This window comes from Aptenodytes patagonicus, chromosome 5 (genome assembly GCF_965638725.1).
Source record: "Aptenodytes patagonicus chromosome 5, bAptPat1.pri.cur, whole genome shotgun sequence".
Classification (NCBI taxonomy): Eukaryota; Metazoa; Chordata; class Aves; order Sphenisciformes; family Spheniscidae; genus Aptenodytes; species Aptenodytes patagonicus.
In genome coordinates this window covers 18,623,240-18,640,390 of record NC_134953.1, presented here as the reverse complement: position 1 = coordinate 18,640,390, position 17,151 = coordinate 18,623,240, and the positions used below count along the sequence as shown (strand labels likewise).

The following is a 17,151-nucleotide window of genomic DNA, read 5'->3' as shown; positions in this document are numbered from 1 at the left end:
ATAGCTCTTGCTCTTCTGGATCAGGTCTCACGTTCCTTAAGTATGGTCCTCCTTTTTTCCTAGCGGTGGGATGATACGGGGAACACTAGACTTAGAGAAGTGGAGAACTAGCATTACCTCTAAGAAACTGTGTAAGAAGCAGTATGTTGGAAACGAGAAAGTATGCTAATTAGCTCACTGGAGAATTTGTGGTTCCCGTTTCAAGGCAGTAAACTCAGTTACAGATAAATGAGGAGAACGGATGGTCTCATGGTACTCAGAGAGGGTCAGATTTGAGGTTTGCTCCTCACAGAGTTGCACTGTGGAATTCATAGTTTTCCAAATTCCTTTCTAACCATCCATAAAATTGATGATAATTAAATAATGCTTAAAATATTTTAAATAGCTAGTGCTCCTTGGAGTTCCTGAATGAATAGAACTCCGTGGATAGAAATGGATGGTCACCCGAAAAAACTCCAAATTTATCTGTCTGTGTTTTTTAGTGCGTCTAATGCATTTGAGTCCTGGATTGTTATTGGAGCTCTAGGCACTGTTCAGCCACTCTGTGGATGTGGTTCTCAGTAGAAATAGTTTGATAAAAAAATCCATGTAAAATAAGCAGGGGTTTGTTAAATATATTTTACGACGTATTTGATATATAGCCATTACTTTAGCATCTGGCTTTATGACAGAGATAAAATTCAGCCTGAAATTAAATCAAATCCTATAATAAGCCACATGAGTAGCATTCTCCCTTCTTATACCTTACTCATCCAGAAATAACCCCTGAGTTACCATCGTCTGTCAGTCAGACCATAGTCAAATAAATGTATGACTGGGAGTGCTTTACCAATTTCACTAAAAGCACGCTTTTGGAAAAAGCAGCTTCATTGATGTCAGCACTGCGGTGGTGCCCAGGAGAAACAGCTACCCCTTTCCTATGGGGGGACTCAAAGCCAGCGTTGGAGATTGCAAGCTTGGAGATGGGAGGGTTAGTACAACCTATGGAGCAAGGAGAGTGTTAGCGATCTAACGTAATCCAGTGGGTCTCTGTATACTGCAAGTGGGACCTACTGTGAGCTCTATACATGTGTCTGTGGTTAACCGTAACAGGTTCTTAACAGCAGATCTCTACCTCTTTAATACCCTGTAATGGGCATACAGAATTATCCTGCTTAAAGCCAACCTCAAGTATTAATTATCGTGAGCTGAGAGTATGCTTTGAAGTGTCTCTTGGAAGTAATTTAATATTCTAATAGGAAGAGTGTATTTTGTCCGTCCTGCCATCATGAACCTGAAGCCTTGCTGTCAGAGAGGCAGCCACCCAGAAGTGGAAGTTCTTCAAGTGAAGAACTTAACTTCAGGCACAAGGAGAAATAAAAAAAAAGTCAATTTTCTGGTTTAGGTCATTTACAAGCTTCACTGCTTATGTTTGGAAACTGTGGGCTTTCCAGTGTTGCCAGAGATCTCAAGTCATGGACATACTAATTTTCCAAAAGCATCACTAATTGAAAACACCTTTTGGAAACAATTTGCTATTGGCTATTAAGCAGAAGCATTGGCAGTAAAAACACAGAGTGGTTTTTATTGTCATGCCAGAGCTGTGGGGGAGGGAAGAGGAACTGCGAAATAACAGTTAGAGTTGGTGTGTAAGGCTGCAACTCAGAGTAAGATCGGGGCGTCGTTCGGCATCCATGCGATCCCTGTGGCTTGGAGCAAGTCAGAAGCCTACTGCTTTGGGGCTTGTGTCATGTAAGTACAGGTAGTTCTCAGTCTTCAAGAATTTGTAGATGTGATCTAGATACCTAGTGTAACTGATACCTTGACCAAGACTGACTGTATTTTTGTCTTCCAATTCTTCATTAATTGAATCCAGTGTTGTCATTTTCAGTACATTTCCTAGGTTTGCCATCAGGTAAAGCTGACGTAGCCTAAAATATATTCAGCTAATTATTTTAGGATTCCTGGGGAGACTTCATCAGACTGGCTGGTTAAACATGCTCATCTCTGATGTGGATTCTGTAACATTCTCTTTGGTTGCAAATTGAATGGGATGTACTTTGTTATCATCGAGGGATTAACACACTATCGTCCTTTTTTTTCAATGCGAACTAGAAATATTTCTTGAAGAATTCTACCTCTTCAGCATTATTCCTCATCTCTGCTCAGTAATGCCTCTACTCCCTTGCTAGGATTTCTCTTGTTCCTACCATACTTAAAAAAATCTCCTTTTTATTGTCCTTAGCTCTGCAAAAGTGGGAGAGCCGCCAAATTTTGCAAGTTGGTTTATCACAAGACTTTTTTCTTTTTCCATTGCACTGGTAGGAGCTAAAGGAGTAGTTTGTCCTGTTTTCCAGTGTGTTTTGATGGTACTCCTGGATTCTGTGACCATACTGATTTATGTACATCTGGGACTTGTAGTTCTGAGTTATCAGGAACATTAAAGTGTGGACTGGGGAGTCCCCCACCCATTCTCTCTGCATTGTTCTTCCCAAGCAGAGCATGAGCAGAGATTTCGGTATTTAGCTCACATGAATAGTTCTCCTGGGCTTCAGAAATGCCAGTTAACAGACTTTTTTTCCTCATTAGTTGGCATTTTTAGTTCAAGAAAGTCTTATGTCACCTTGCCTTCTAGCAGCCCTAAGATGTCTCATCCTTGTCTCTTGTCTGCCATATCCCTTCAGTGAGTTTGTGACACACAAAGTTGGGGTTTGTGGAGTGTTTGAGGGTTTTTCCCTCCCGGATACTAGCTGAGTCACCCCTTGGCTGAGATGGGAGTCTGCACAGAAAGGACTGTTCTGGGGAGGTAGCCATTGAAGGGCTGGCACGTTAGGGGAAGAGGAGTAACTATTGGTATTTATATGTGAACTGATTCTTTGCCTTTGCAGAGAGCTTCAGTGTGGGCATGGCGGGTGAGATCGAGTACCTGAGTGGCGGTGTTGAAGAGGAGGCTGAAATGGTTGCGCAGCAAACAAGTAAATAGTTTGAGAGTGTGGGTGCAACATGGGAGAGCCAGGGGTCAATGTAGGGTTTGAAGAGGGGGCAGAAGTCAAGTGTGTTTAGGAAAGTGTAGAGATTGGAGCTTGCTAAGGGTGTGTCAGTCTAGGTATTATTCCTACTGTGCAGTTTCAAGCAGGGCACATATATCAAGGCATGCTTATATTTATGAAGCTGGCAATGTTAAGCATGAAATTATATTTACTATACTTTTTAGCTGACCTCTCAGCATCTGCCAGTTGATGCTAAATATTGAAATTTGAAGTTGTGTTGAAGTATACTGTGCAAGGAAGATGCAATGTATCTCTGTGATTCATCCTGACAGTGGTGGGAACTCAGACTGGTTATTAGCACAGAGACTGAGGAATTAGGACTTGGGCATTTGATTTCCACTTGCTCTGTGTTATTACCTTCTCTGTGCCCTGCTATCCTTAGCTGACAAAATGGGGACAGCAGCTTTTGCTGCCCCTAAATGTATTATGTGAACGAGAGTTTGTGAAATGCCTTGGGATCGCAGGCGTAAGAACTGTTATGCTGGGTGAGGCCAGAAGCCTGCCCAGCCCCTGATGGCACAGTGGCAGTAGGAGATGCTATTGAGGGGGATGGCACAGTCCTGGCCACTTTCTGCAGTCCATCCCAGGATGTCAGAGGATCAGAGGATATGATGATAACCTGAGTGGATTTCACTTCCCCTGATGCTAGCTGTCCCAATTGTCTAGCCTAAACTAGACGCAAGTTACTTCTGCCGTTGGTGGAGGGAGAGGGACGCTGCTGGAAAGTGAGTCATTCACCTTTCTTAATCACCCTTACGTGGACAGTCCTCTCAGCTGCAGAAAAAACCTGCTTTTCCCCTCCCTCTTTGTGAGGCCGTGCCATGACCTGGACCAGGAATTTGATCTGAGTCTTGAACAAGCCAACCTCAATCCTGCTCACTTTGCTTTTTCCCTTTCTCAGGATTTTAACATGGTTCTTTCCTCCCTTGCTGGGACCCCACAAAGCCACTTGAGATGGAGCAGTGTTGCAGTGGGGAGCCAGGAACTGCTCTAGGCTTGGCAAGGGCACCACAAGACTCGTTTGTACACCCACAGCCTCCGACTAGACACAAAGCTTTTAAGTAGCTGACATTAGGTGTGATGATTTTTCTCTCTGTTCGCTTTCCACCGTGCACGTACATGTGTGGGTCGTACTGACAAGTTATTAAGGATTCTTGAAGCAGAACATGTGAGAAGAGGCAGATAAAGTGTATGGCAAATCAGTGTGAGTACACTACAACCTTGGGATTGGTTAGTGATGCTTTTCTTTTGTGCTATATAAGCTCTTGGACAATATCCTGGACAAAGTGGGATTGTCACTGCTGTTTTGCTCATCTCTACATTTTAGTGCGTGTGCCTCTGATTTGGCATTGCATCATCGAAGTGTTAAAACCAACTCAGAAAAAAATACAGACAGTGCATTTAACCTGAACACATCAAGTATTATCAGGTGCAGAAATTTCTAACTGTTTGTTGGCGAAAAAAGATAAGAAAAATAATAGTAAAACTTGAAGGGGAATGCTTCTGGACATGTTATTTTATATGCATGAGTACTTGAAAACAATACACTATGGCTAATATTTGAAATCAGCCAAAACCTGACAAAAGATGCAAATGGACTTACTTCAAAATATGTGCTAAAAATTTCATGTTCTTTTGGACCAAAGCATATGTGCTGGATAGTAGCTCTGTATCAAAGCTTTGAAGCTGAAATTTTAAATACTTTTTCAAAATTAACCCTGTACCATAAATGCTATCAGATGCTTAATTAAGACTGCACTAGCAAGAAGCATGTTTGCAGTAAATTATGGGGAGGTGTTCTGACATGCTTTATCTATGTAAAGATTTCTATTTTTATGTGAAGCTATTTACAGATTATTGATTTCAAAAATAACTTTGTAACTAAAGAAAGATGCATCGTATTTCAGTTGCTTGGAGTTGAGAATCTTGCCTGGCTGGCTGCCTGCTCTCTTAGATCACTGGCTTACAAGTGTATGGAGTGATTCAGCCCTTCTTATTTTTCTCTCTCTATTTGGAAGAAGGAATTTGTATTCAGGGATCAGGTCCCATATCACTTACCCACGCAGGTAGGCTGATTTTTACACCTTTGAAGCATCAGAACAATTTCATTGAAGTCCGTGAGACTTTTTGTGTGAGTAAGACTTTTGGGTGGGGAACATCCATCACAATATCTTTTGTCGGTTGTTACTGTTTTATTTCAGAGCAGTAAGCTATTGTCACAGTGCCAGTGGAGCCTGCTAAGCTGTAAGAGTGCCTTTGAGTTCACGTAATACAAAACTTCAGCATAAGGTTTTTTTATTTTATGCTGTGTGAACATTAAAAGAAAGATTTTAATAAATAAATCAGGGCAAAGCCTGAAGATAGAGGTAATATCTTTTATTAGAGCAACTGCTAGAGTTTGAAAACTTAGACAAGCTTGTGTGCCCAAAAGCTTGTCTATTTTTTCCAGCCATACCAGTTGGTCTAATAAAAGATATTGCCTCTGTCTACAAACCTTGTCCTGCCTGTGAACTCTGTTCATCACAGCTACAGCAAAATACTGCTGGAATATTAAAATAATTCAGGCCTTTCCTGCTTAAGTATGGAAACTCAGATTTTTGTGGTTTCCTCAGGTCTCAGCTTTTTGAATCCCAGCACACACGGAATGATGCAGTCTGGTTTCTCCTACTGTAGAGGAGAGTTTATCACATAGGAGCTCAAACTGCATCACTGGTTCCTCATTTTAGAAAGGATGTTATTAAAGGTAACCTGCTAAAGTTCTTCTGCCATCTGGATTTTAGGATATTTTGTAGGATACTGTTGGTGAAAAGTATGTTGGTGATCAGTACTGTTGGTGATCAGATGTCCGGCATGGATGGCCATTGGGAGCAGTCCTATCCTAGTACCTGTGTCAGTATCTCTGATGTGGTGTGATGGTGATGGGAAGCAGATGAAGTGGGAAGAAGAGGCTGGCAGAACGGAAAGTCTCTGGCTTTGGCTGTGGGTGTAAATCTTCGAATCTTGCTATGTGTCTGGCTGGGTAAGCAGAATAGTGTAGCCCTTCTAAATGGCAGGAAGCTTAGATTTGGACTTGTTTCAGCTGGAAGACCTATACCCAGACCTGTCTAAGAGTCGTAAGACCAGCCATGCAACAGTTTTTTCAGAGCTGTTTAATTGCCTTTTAGAGGCCTTTTGGATCTGAATCTGTAGCTCTAGGTTAGTAGCTTTAAAATATCTCCAGGTAAGACCAAGGTGGTGATGATCTGGACCATCTTGAAATGTCCGTGGGGTAGATGATTTTCCACCCTCGGGGGACACAAGCCCTTTCTGTAGTTTGCAGTCTTGGGGTCATACCTGATCCCTCACTGTGCTGCATGTCTCTCGGCTGCTGAACTGGAGTCTGTCACTCCTGCATGGGCACTGCTCCTCTCCCGAGTCCCCTCTCCTCCATCAGGACTGCTGCAGCCCTTGCTGCCTGTAAGAAGCATTGCTGCAGGCAGTGCCCTGCCTTTGGAGTGGAACAGGTTGTTGCTTACGGGCTGTTTAGTTCTGTGCCCTGTGCTGCCTTCCATCTGCCTTTAGGCACGGCTTAAATAGCTGGTAATTACTTATAAGCCCTTGGTGGCCAGGGCCTGGGCTATTTTAGAAGCTGCTTCTCCCTGCATGCCCTGTTGTGGAAGTTGCAGCTGGCTGGAATGGCCCGTTGCCCTCTCGCTGCGGTGACCTCCTCTCCTGGGTGTGTTGCAGGGAATTCGGGGGGGAGAGCTCTCAGCTCTGGCATGCGGTCCCTTGGGCTGCCTGCCAGGGCCTAAATTTGGTGACCTTTAGGATGTGGCAGAAGATGCATTTGTAAACCTTGGTTATAGTAACTGGGAGACAAGCAGAGAATGCTGGGGGAGGGAGGAACATACTTTTTACAGACAAGTTGTTTGCCGTCTGTTTGATTTTTATGACCAGCAACTAGTAGGTAAATAGACTAACAAATGCTGTGACAATTGCAACTGTTGTTCTTTAATCAAATTTAAAACTAAAAAATTATACAGATTTCCTCTAGGAGAGCGAGCATGCATGTGACCACCGAAAGCGCCATGACTTCTAATGCTTGTTTGGACACTCACTCTACTCTCTACTTTGCTGAAATCATCTAGTTTCCCTTCTGTAAAATGAGGGCAGTCATATTTTAAAGGTGTCTAGAAATGGTTGCTGTATCATTACCCGTGTAGCTTGTGGGTGGTTTTGTTTCTTTTAAGGAAAAGCAAACAAGCCAAGCCCTGAGGTCTAGCAGTTGTGTGGGTTACACAAGAATGTAATACCTAATTTGGTGTAACTGTGGGATGTGCCTCCCACCCCATTCTTCGCACCAGCTCTAATGATAGAGTTGTGGCAGGTTGAGCTGGGTTCAGCCTGCTGACCAGTGGCGAACTACCCAGTTTTTGTTTGCTTTTGGTCGGTTAGTTTTGATGGGTGAGGACTTGGACTGGTGAGCTGAACTCACTCACCGTGGGGCTGCTTCATCATCCCACCTGGTGCCAGGGACGCAGCAGGACATGCGTCTGGCTGGAGGAGGGGGCAAGCAGGATTGCCCCAGTGTGCTAATAACACAATTGGGAAAGGTACTCCTGTCTCCTCACTGCAGGGCCTTCCTGACGAGGACTGTCTGGTGGTTTGGTTTTGACAACCAGTACTCGTGAAGGGGTGCAGATGTTTGTGAAGATCTGCTGGTGAATATTTGCATTGCTAGTGTTACAGGTTTGCAGCATGTTCTTGCTCTGCCTGAATGTGGCTGACCTGCAGAGGACAAAAGACCATCTTTCTACTTTCCTTCCAATTGTTTCTGCTAATTTAGCATCAGTTTGAAGCTTTGTCTTTGCTTGGAGATAAAATGGCCAGGGACAAGGCTCTTTATTTTTACTGTCTGGTAAAAGTGGCAAGGTCAGTCCCACTGGGTTTTGTAGGATTTGCCCTGCCTAATTTATCTTGTGTATGAAGGGTAGGTTTTCTATCACCTATAGCTAACGCATATTAGTAACTCTAGGGTCAAAAAATAACCCTTTTCAGCAATGAAAACAAGGTTTCTGTTTCTAAATGCGTTTTCACCACAATGGATAGGAATGTCTTTGCAGTTCCAGCCATGTGGAAAAGCCTTCCCAGCTCTCTGTTTTAACACCCTATCTCATCAAACATCTCAGAGGGAAGCATCTTACTTGATCTGCAAACTCAGATCATTCCACCGAGTACTTTGCAAGACTTCCTGAGTGGCATTGCATTTCTTCGTACCAGGAAACAGACAACTTTCTGGTGAAACAAACCTTGAACTTAAGCAAGCTTTTCTCTTCTGCCTCTTTCAGAAATAAATAAGCATTTGAAGATGACAACCTCATGGAGCGACCGACTCCAGAATGCAGCAGATCTCCCTGCAAACATGGATGGGCATGCTCTGAAAAAGTACCGCCGAGAAGCCTATCATCGGTAAGTTGTTCACGTAACCCCAGAACTAAAGTGCTGAGACAGAGGGAAATAAACTAAGCATAAACCCCACATTTCTTGGTTTTTGCTTGTTGGTAAAACAGAAAGGTCGTTCTCACCTTCCTTGCAGAAGTGTTAGTAGAAGAGAACTTAGAAGATAGCACAGTATTGGCCTGCAGGAATTTACAAACAGTAGAATGGAGATAACATGTGCTAGAGCGAGTGAGGGTATGCTTTCTTAATGCAGTTGGAGGATTAATCAAAGTTAGATTTTGGGATAGAAGCTTTCAAGTCAAGAAACACTCAGTGGCAGAAGTGTTACAGTAATTATCACAGTTCACACTGGGAGAGCATAGCCTTAGACACTGGAATGTACAAATACAAATAAGGAGGAAATCAAATGGGATCAGAAATTAAGTGTTTGAGAATTGTATCTAGTGTGATTAATCATGTGCACCACAGGAGCATGTAGAAGCACTAGGCAAGATCTCAGCCTCCGTTTCTGTGGCAGGTGTGCCTAAAACCATCTTTGCTGTAAAATACTTACAGTCTAAATAAACAAGATAGAATACGGAATAAAAGAAATGTTATCACTCTCATTTTATGGTTTGGGAATTAAAGTACAGACACTAGATTGTTTTCACAAGATCACATTGGAGGTTTGGTTGAGCCAACAATTTAGCCCAGAGCTCCCAAGGTTCCAGGCACAGAGCATAAAAGATGGATGCAGTCTGTATCCTTATCACACGTCTGGACTGTTACGGAGTTAAAAACAACAGCATCGAGTAATTGTCAGTATTCTGTTTGTGGGAGGTGTATCTTCAAAGTTTAGCTTGTTTAATTTGAGAAGTCATGCAGTATGATGATCAGAGTATATTCAGCAGGAGCTGGGGAGATGTATGTCTGATATAGAAACAGAAAAAGAAGTCAAGTTTCCCAGCTTCATGCTTAAATGCCACGTTGCATTTGTGATTCATATACGGTGGTATTTCTGAGGAAGTGTTTTGGAAGTGTTAGATATCTTTTGATTCTCTAAATGGAACCTAATTAGAGAAAAATGCCTTAGCATCATATGATAGGCCAGGTTGTGCAAGTTGCAATGTCTAAGGCTAAGTAATGGATCCTGTGATGCATTTCTGAAGCTTTCCAATTTCCAGTGAATATGTTTGGGGACATGTCTTAAGTGTCTCTGTGTCAGCTGGTTTGTCAGATATGGAAACATCTGATGAATGTAACTATATATAGCACGTAAAAAGAGAGGGATTTTATACCATTCCCTGGCAAAAAACCTTCACCTTGTTGAAGTCATTGACAGGTTTACCTTTGTGTCATAATTTTACCTGTGACTTTAGTTGTGTTACTCCTGGTTTAGACTGATGGAAATGAAGTCAGAGTAAGGCCTGGGTTTTTTTTTTCTAAATATTTCCTCAACATTTGTTATGGTTAGGTGCTGACAGTCTGCTAAGTGTTGTACAAGATCCAAAGGAAGCACTACTTGTCCTTAAGAGCTAACACATTGAAGTCCTCATCATGTTTACCCTTACTCATGTAAGAAATCTTTACTTCAGAAAGAATTTCCTTATGGAAGATGAGAGTGCACTCATATAAAGGAGAGTTTCCCACTAGGAGCTGGGATCTGGTAGTCCAAAATTAGTCTGTGGTACAGTTTAAGTACCCCTTTTTAGAATCTAGAAATACCTTATACAAAACATATTGAGCAGAAACGTTGCTAGCACTTCAGATTTTCATGGAAAGCACAACACTGGAAATACATTAAGGGGAAGCACATTTTTGTTTTGAAATTACTATCCCCTCTTAAAAAGAGAGAGAGAGGGAGGGGACAGGAGAGGATGAGAGAACCTGATGCCAAGACTGTAGTATAAATCTGTGCTATTAATGGCTTTGGTGTACCAGTTTCATGGGAGTTATTTTGATAATCCAGTATTGTAAGAATCTGAAACAACCTCATTCCAGAGGCAGTGTTGTCAGATTTCTATTTCTGGTGTTTTTTGTGATCTTAGTGTTAACAGATGTGATGTTACTTAAAAGATAAGTGCAGACTTAACATGACAGGGTAGGACTGAAGTTATTTCCCCTTGTTGCTTTATATTATATTTTTTAGTATTTTAATAATTGTTCAGATGTAGAATATGTGTGCTGGTCAAAGCCATCAGTTCTAGGATGTAAATTTGTTTCAGTGAGGTCCAAGTATGCTCTGACTCTTGGATATTGCTGAAGCACTGTCAATTTTATGAAAAAGAGAGATATAAAAGACAAGGCATTCATTGTCAAGATTCTTTTCTTTTCCTTCCTTTTTCTTTCTTTTTCTTTCTCTTTCAGTCTCTCTTTTTTTCTCTTTTTCTTCTTACTCTAGCAGCTAAAGAAAAAAAGTTGAAAACATGAATCTAAAGCGACTTAGAAACAAAAACAATAAAAAAGAACACTGAATTTAAAACTCTTTTTTTTTTTTTTACCTTAAAGCTGGTTCCAGTGATTTTATGGGCCCAATCTGGAAGGCTGGAGGAGCTTGGCAGCTGGGCCACATTTACAGATGAGCATAACTGGGGCTAGCTTTTGATACCAATGTCAGAAGCCCAGTTGGGCTCAAAGTCATTCATTGGGATTTTCTAAATGCTGCTAGTAATGCTTGGTTTTCTGAAGTGTGAAATTTTAAAAACTTGTTCCACTATTTGTTTACTTCATGCTTACTTACGTATCAGTGGAGATACCTAGACCAATTGATTTAACTTTCTGGTTCTCATGAACTACGCCAGATTTGATATGCTTGAATTGTAAATGTTGAAGCAGCATAAAATAAGGGGAAAAGTTTCCAATGCAAGGAAAATAATTTACCTTAAAAAATAAAAATAATGTTCTTGTGGGCATGAAACTTTTAAAAAACATTATAAAAAATTAGCTCCAAAGATGCCACTTTAATAGTCATATTTTACTGTGGTCATTCATACTAGGAATGTGTTTTTTCAGGTGTTGCGCTTCTTATTGTATCATACTTGATGGATGGATGTTCAACATATAATACTGTTGGCAGAAATCCCAGTTGAGACTGGTTTAACTGGTGTAATGCGTACTGACTCAGAGTATGATGACTGTATCATAATCATGTCTGAATGCCATAGGCAAGAATGTTCAAAATCAAATATTTATAGCTGTTTTCCTCTTGTAGCTGTTTTCCTCCCAAAAGTTTTGCTTGGTGTTTAGGTCAGTTTGTATAGCTGCTTAAGAAATTAGAGTATTGAGATTATTGATGAACTAAGCAAAGCTTGCAAATATGAACATGTATGCTATGCTGTAGAGTTCAAGGGCCTTAAAAGCAACATCAAGAACCAGAAAAATCTGTAGGGGAGGAGAATTGGTGGGGCTTTATCTTCAGGGTGTTTCTGATGACTTTAACTAAGACTTTCAGTTAGCTAGTGTTACTGTCAGCCACAAACCTCGTTATACAACATTGTTGGCGCCCGTTGGAGGTGAGGTCTAAAGATGAATTAATATACAAGCTAGATGTTATTCATTCTCTAGCAGAGGTCACTGGTAAGAGGATACTGCATTACTGTGCTATTGGCAACATACATTTTAATTCGGAAATAAAATGGATGTGTAGCTGTTAGGTGGCTTTTCCTTAGTGTGTGTGGTTGTGAGGCCACCTCCCTCACGCACTGCTTGTTGACTTTTCCGGGTAGAGGATAATCACTAGGTCATTTGTTCTGGAGGAGTACTGTCATTTAACGTGATTGTAATTAGGCAAGAACTAGGTTGACTCTGAGCCACCAAATTGCCCTAGTGTCTATTTTTTAACTCGGAGTGAGCACTTCTAGGCACCCTCTGGATTATCTCACATAGCTCTTTAGGGTTTAAATAGCAACCACATCTAGTTAAAGCAAATAATGGAAAAAGTTGGTGTTCCATCCACTCTTGTTACTGACAGTTACCAAGATCCAGGAAACAGGTATTTGCATTTACTTTTATTCTGTGGTTTTGGCTTAACAGGGCAGTAAGGCTGAGATGGCCTTTTTGTTAAGCATGCAGACTTCGGGATGCTTTTACCATTTTGCATCAGAGTAATTTGAGATTTCTCGTTCTGAACATGGGGTTTCTGTTGTTGTTTTAGTTTTGTTTTCTTGCTCTGTTGTTTACTGGCTAACGCAGGGGATGTGGCATCATGATTCCTAATCCTAATTCTTGTGCTGACCGGTCATAGAGTATTAAATAAGTTGCTTCATAGTTTTGTGCTTCAATTTGCTTTCAAAGCATCTTATGGTGGTAATATGAGTTAAGTAATTTAAGCTGTTAATATACACTGGGATCCTGGGTAAAAAAAATGGTATATACTTTAATAATGACAAAGCAAAAGGATTACCAATTGGTTGTTTTGATTTCTAGGATTAAAGATGTATTTTAGTTTGTTCGAATTTGTGAACTCTGGGCTATTCACTGCTAATCTTGTTTCTTCACTTTATTGATACTGGATCATCATGATTACAAACAGGTGGAAATGTTATATAAAGTAGGCTATGAGGCTTGAAACTGTTTATCTATTTGGGTAGCTATATATAAAGTCTCTTTAAAATGGAGGTGGCAAATGAGAAAAAAAATCTTTACCGGTCTGAAAATGCTCTTTTCATCAGACACGTTCAGATAGGCGATGTGTGGTATTTTCATGTAACTGTAAATGAGGTAGCTCTGTAGGCAGTGCTGGCTATGGTCTGTCCTCATATGTCTTTGTGCAGCCTCCTTGGACTCGTGCAGTGGCATGTGTGTAGCGGAGGGCAGCATGTGGCTCTCTGTATTTATTTTGCTTTAGTGCTTTGGACATTGGATAGAGGAGGGAGAGGGGGTGTTAAGGTGGCAGAATGGGCGAGCTTATGAGAAAGCAGAACACTTGCCAAATTAATAATAAAGAAATTACATTGAAAATGTGCCATGATCCCTAGCTTTAATAGTTTCACAGAGCAGACGGGTGTTATTTTGGGATGGAATCCATATGTGAGCTTCTTGGCACTTTGCTGTTGCCTGGGAAGAAAACCCAAACAATGGAAACAGAAATGGCCAAGGCTATCTCCTTCCATCTGATTCCTACTGAGTTTCAGAGGGAAGTGCTCATAGTCGTGTTTCTGGAGACAGCCTCATCAGACTTTTAAGTTCCAGTCGTAACATGATTTTCCAGTTTTATGTCACTATAATTGTGTAAGGACGGTTAGTCTTGTGAAATTGCAGGCGCTATGTTGGAAATGTTACTAGAAGTGGCCAGGAAATTTTGATGCCCTTTTTCTGTCTCCCCCGTCTGATACTGTTTCATCTGCCTAAAGTCATCTCGAGCCCAAACACTATCTCTAAATACAATTACAAACATACTGACCTGTCAGAATATTGTGCTTTGGTTGAAGAAAGAATAAAATGGAACTCTGAAAATCTAACATTGTAAAAAAAAGACCAAAATGGTATGATAAATAGTAATATATGGAATGGTCATTACCTGCCTAAAGAGGCAAGACTCAGCAAAAGAATGATTACATTGGTTTTACTAGTTCAAAGCAGTTTATTTCTTATCCCCTCTAAGACAGGTACCAAAGCATCCAGCACCCAAAGGCAAGCATTTTGATATATGTTAGTATCTTCTTAAGGTTGCTTACATGATTTGTGCCAGATAAGTAAGGTCAGTGAGGGATTCACCTGAGTTCACTGCTGTTGGTGGAAGTCACCTGTAACCAGAACTATAACGTCATGTAGTGAGACATCTCCCCCAGCCACACAACATCTGGGGACTACCTAGTAATACCGAGAACATCAGTTGTCATAAGAGTAGTGGGATTTTTTTTCATTATTAGCCTTTTTAAAGAGGCCGTGGGGAACTTGGACATGGGAGGCTTTTAAAAGCTAATCCATTTAGTTCCCTCTTATTTCTTTTTAACTCTTCTAGCTTATTAAAATATGGAAGTTGTCCATAAAGTGAAGATTAACCAAAGTGCCTAAACTTTGAGGAAGCAGGAACCTGAGCCTTCTGGCTAGTTAGTCCCTGTTGCGTGGCTGGCTCGAACCCAACTGTCCACCACAGTCTTTTTTAAACACACATGTAGGTCATGCTTAGCCAGCTCCCACTGTATTTGCTGTTCCACTCAGCACTGTTGCAAGTTTCTTTGCATTTATTTAATTTCCAGTGAAACATACTCTCCTGACAAAGAATGCTTCTTACTGCAAGGTATTTCTAGACGCATTTGGAAAATCATTATAGAAGTGCTCTGTTCCAGAAACCTCGCCTCACATTGTTCATTTTCATTTTCTCACTATGAGGAGTTGTGAGCCACGTGCCAAGTTCCTCCTTAGTTGTATAATTCTGTGCATTTTGTTTATTTTGTCGGTCATATTACAAGGATATTATACATGCAAATTTCATTCAGGGCACAGGATGCTTTTGAGATTTTGCACAAATAAAATAAAAACATTTCTCCCTCTCTGGATTTGCTCCTCTCCTGTGTTACTCGAGAAGAGTTGGGATTTAGGTTCCTGCCTCGGAATTGATTGACAAGAACAGTAACAAAACCGAGATCAGTTCTCTTGTAAAAATATAAAGGACTGTGAATTGCAGTGTTGAGGATATCAGGGCTCTGTGACTCCCTTTATGCATGCTCAGCAGTTCCTTCTTCCTTGCAATACAACACATTTTTCTCTTATCCAGCACAATTCGTAGAGCTCAAAAAGAAAATAAATACTGTCATCATTGAGAGCCTTCTGCTGTGGCCAAGCTGCAGGGAGAACTTTGAGGGAGAACTCATTAGGGAGGAAATGTGCTTCATGGTTTCCCTTAAACAGCTCCTCAAGTCCATTTCTCTAAAGGTGTGGATCTGTGCCAGGCTAAGCCACCCCAAGTCCAGGCTGCTGCCTCCCCACTCCCAGCTGTACCGTGTGCTGGCTCAGGGAGCTGATGGGGCTGGATATGGTCCCTCAACTGGCTTCCCCACAAGCACCGACACCTTGGACCGCTCCAGCCACACTGCACAGAGAATGCAAAACTGTGGGAGATTCACAGGGATATTCCTCAAAACAGAAGTATAAAGCTTGGTTTTTCATCAGGAAGGAAAAGATGAAGGCAAGAGAAAGGCAATGTCCTGTTGCTCTGGTTGCAGACAGGAGTAGAGCTGGGGAGTTGGGTTTAGGTAATACACACCTCTGCCTCTCAGCACAAGGAATGGAGAGGGTGTTCTCATGCTATACCTGCAGTTTGATTTGTCTTAGTGCCCAGTGCTGTTAAATTTTTAGATCAGCTTAATTTTTAACTCCAGTGCTCCTAGTTAAAACGATTATTTTCTAAATGGAAAAAAACAAAATCAGGGGAAGGGAAAGTGTGATTTCTTCTGATTCTGGGAAGTGGAAAACTTATTCTAGATTAAAACTTCCTTGCCTAAAAATGCTGGGTGATTTTAGTTTTCCTCTTATTCTGACTTTATCTTGACTGTTTGTAATCTGGAAGCTGCTTTGATTTTTGTTTATCTAGATGAGCTGTAAAAAACTTGTCATTTCATCCTTTCCTTTAGAGACCAGAGGATCTTTTCTCTCAGGTGGTTAGGGTTCTTAGGGTCTTAGTGTTGGTTTTGCTTTATAGTCATTAAAAATAACTTATTTCTCTATACCATGTCTTCTGTGGAGATGTTACATTTTTGTAGCCAACAGACGCATTTGACCAGTATTCTTGAAATCAGGCTGAGCGTACCTTCGATTAGGATCTAAGCACAGCTTTGAAATGGGCTAAGTCTGCAGCTTCTGAGAAGCACCTGGCTCTTCTCAGAAACTGTCGTGGTGATTTAATCTCAACTTTTATCTTCAGTTTCTAGGATACTGCAGATATTTACTACTTTGAGTAAACCCCCTGAATTAAGCTGGTCAGCTTCTGGGAGTAAATATTTGTAAGTATCTACTTAGCCCCTTGTGTCTATGGGGGCACCGTGCATGGGAGACGTCTTTCTTTATCAGGATTTAAAGTTGAGGTCCTGAGTGTCTACAAAATAACCCAGTACCTGTCTGGGCCTTCACAAGAGAATTTTTTTTTGCCACTGTTTAGTCTGCCATTTAATCTGCCAAGGCATATCCAAGTTTAAATTGATTAAAGTGTTCTCATTTCCTGTCCTGAACATGTTGTGTAATAGCCTTCTTTAGCTTTTTAAAATATTTGCTCTGTTTCACTCCAGCACTGATGGGTGAAGTAATTACCACGTCAAATCAGTCGGTAGGATGCCTTGATATCTGCCAGGTCCTGTGCACTGTTGGGGCATGATTAGACCCTGCCACGTACAGTTTGTAGGTCACAGGCAGTATTTACGAGTTGATGGAGAGAGATCTTCACCGGCTGTTACCAAGAGGGGGCTGGTATAGTAATTTTCATGTTTTAGTCATAAGACTTATTTTGGAACAAAAGTATGCTAATAGATGTTGTTCATTTCATTGCCTTTAGTAAACTTTTCCAGATCTTCAGTATCAACGTGTGCTGGTTGGTTTTTTTTTTCATCCCAGGGTTCAGTTTGTAAATACTCCGAAAGCAAGTGATGAAAAAATGTCAGAGGCTTGGAGATCTTTCCACGGTTTTTGGTCAGTTTGGTGTCGTCATCATCTAAACATAGGCAGGCTGGACTGGAAGCGATCTCTTGGGTCACAGCTCCCTTGTTTTTGC

The 17,151-nt window shown here is 41.2% G+C and overlaps 1 protein-coding gene across 2 annotated transcripts in view; it reads left to right on the top strand.

Annotated features, from left to right (window-relative positions):
- The window catches only part of NT5C2 (5'-nucleotidase, cytosolic II), a 63,086-nt gene that overhangs the window by 12,449 nt on the left and 33,486 nt on the right, over positions 1–17,151 (top strand). The window contains exon 2 of one of the 2 annotated variants that reach the window (XM_076338934.1): positions 8,357–8,477. In XM_076338934.1, the coding sequence (XP_076195049.1) occupies positions 8,377–8,477 (101 nt within the window). In that variant the 5' untranslated portion in view covers positions 8,357–8,376. Of the gene's footprint in view, positions 1–8,356; positions 8,478–12,391; positions 12,439–17,151 lie in introns of those variants that run through there. The other variant, XM_076338936.1, reaches the window with a different exon arrangement.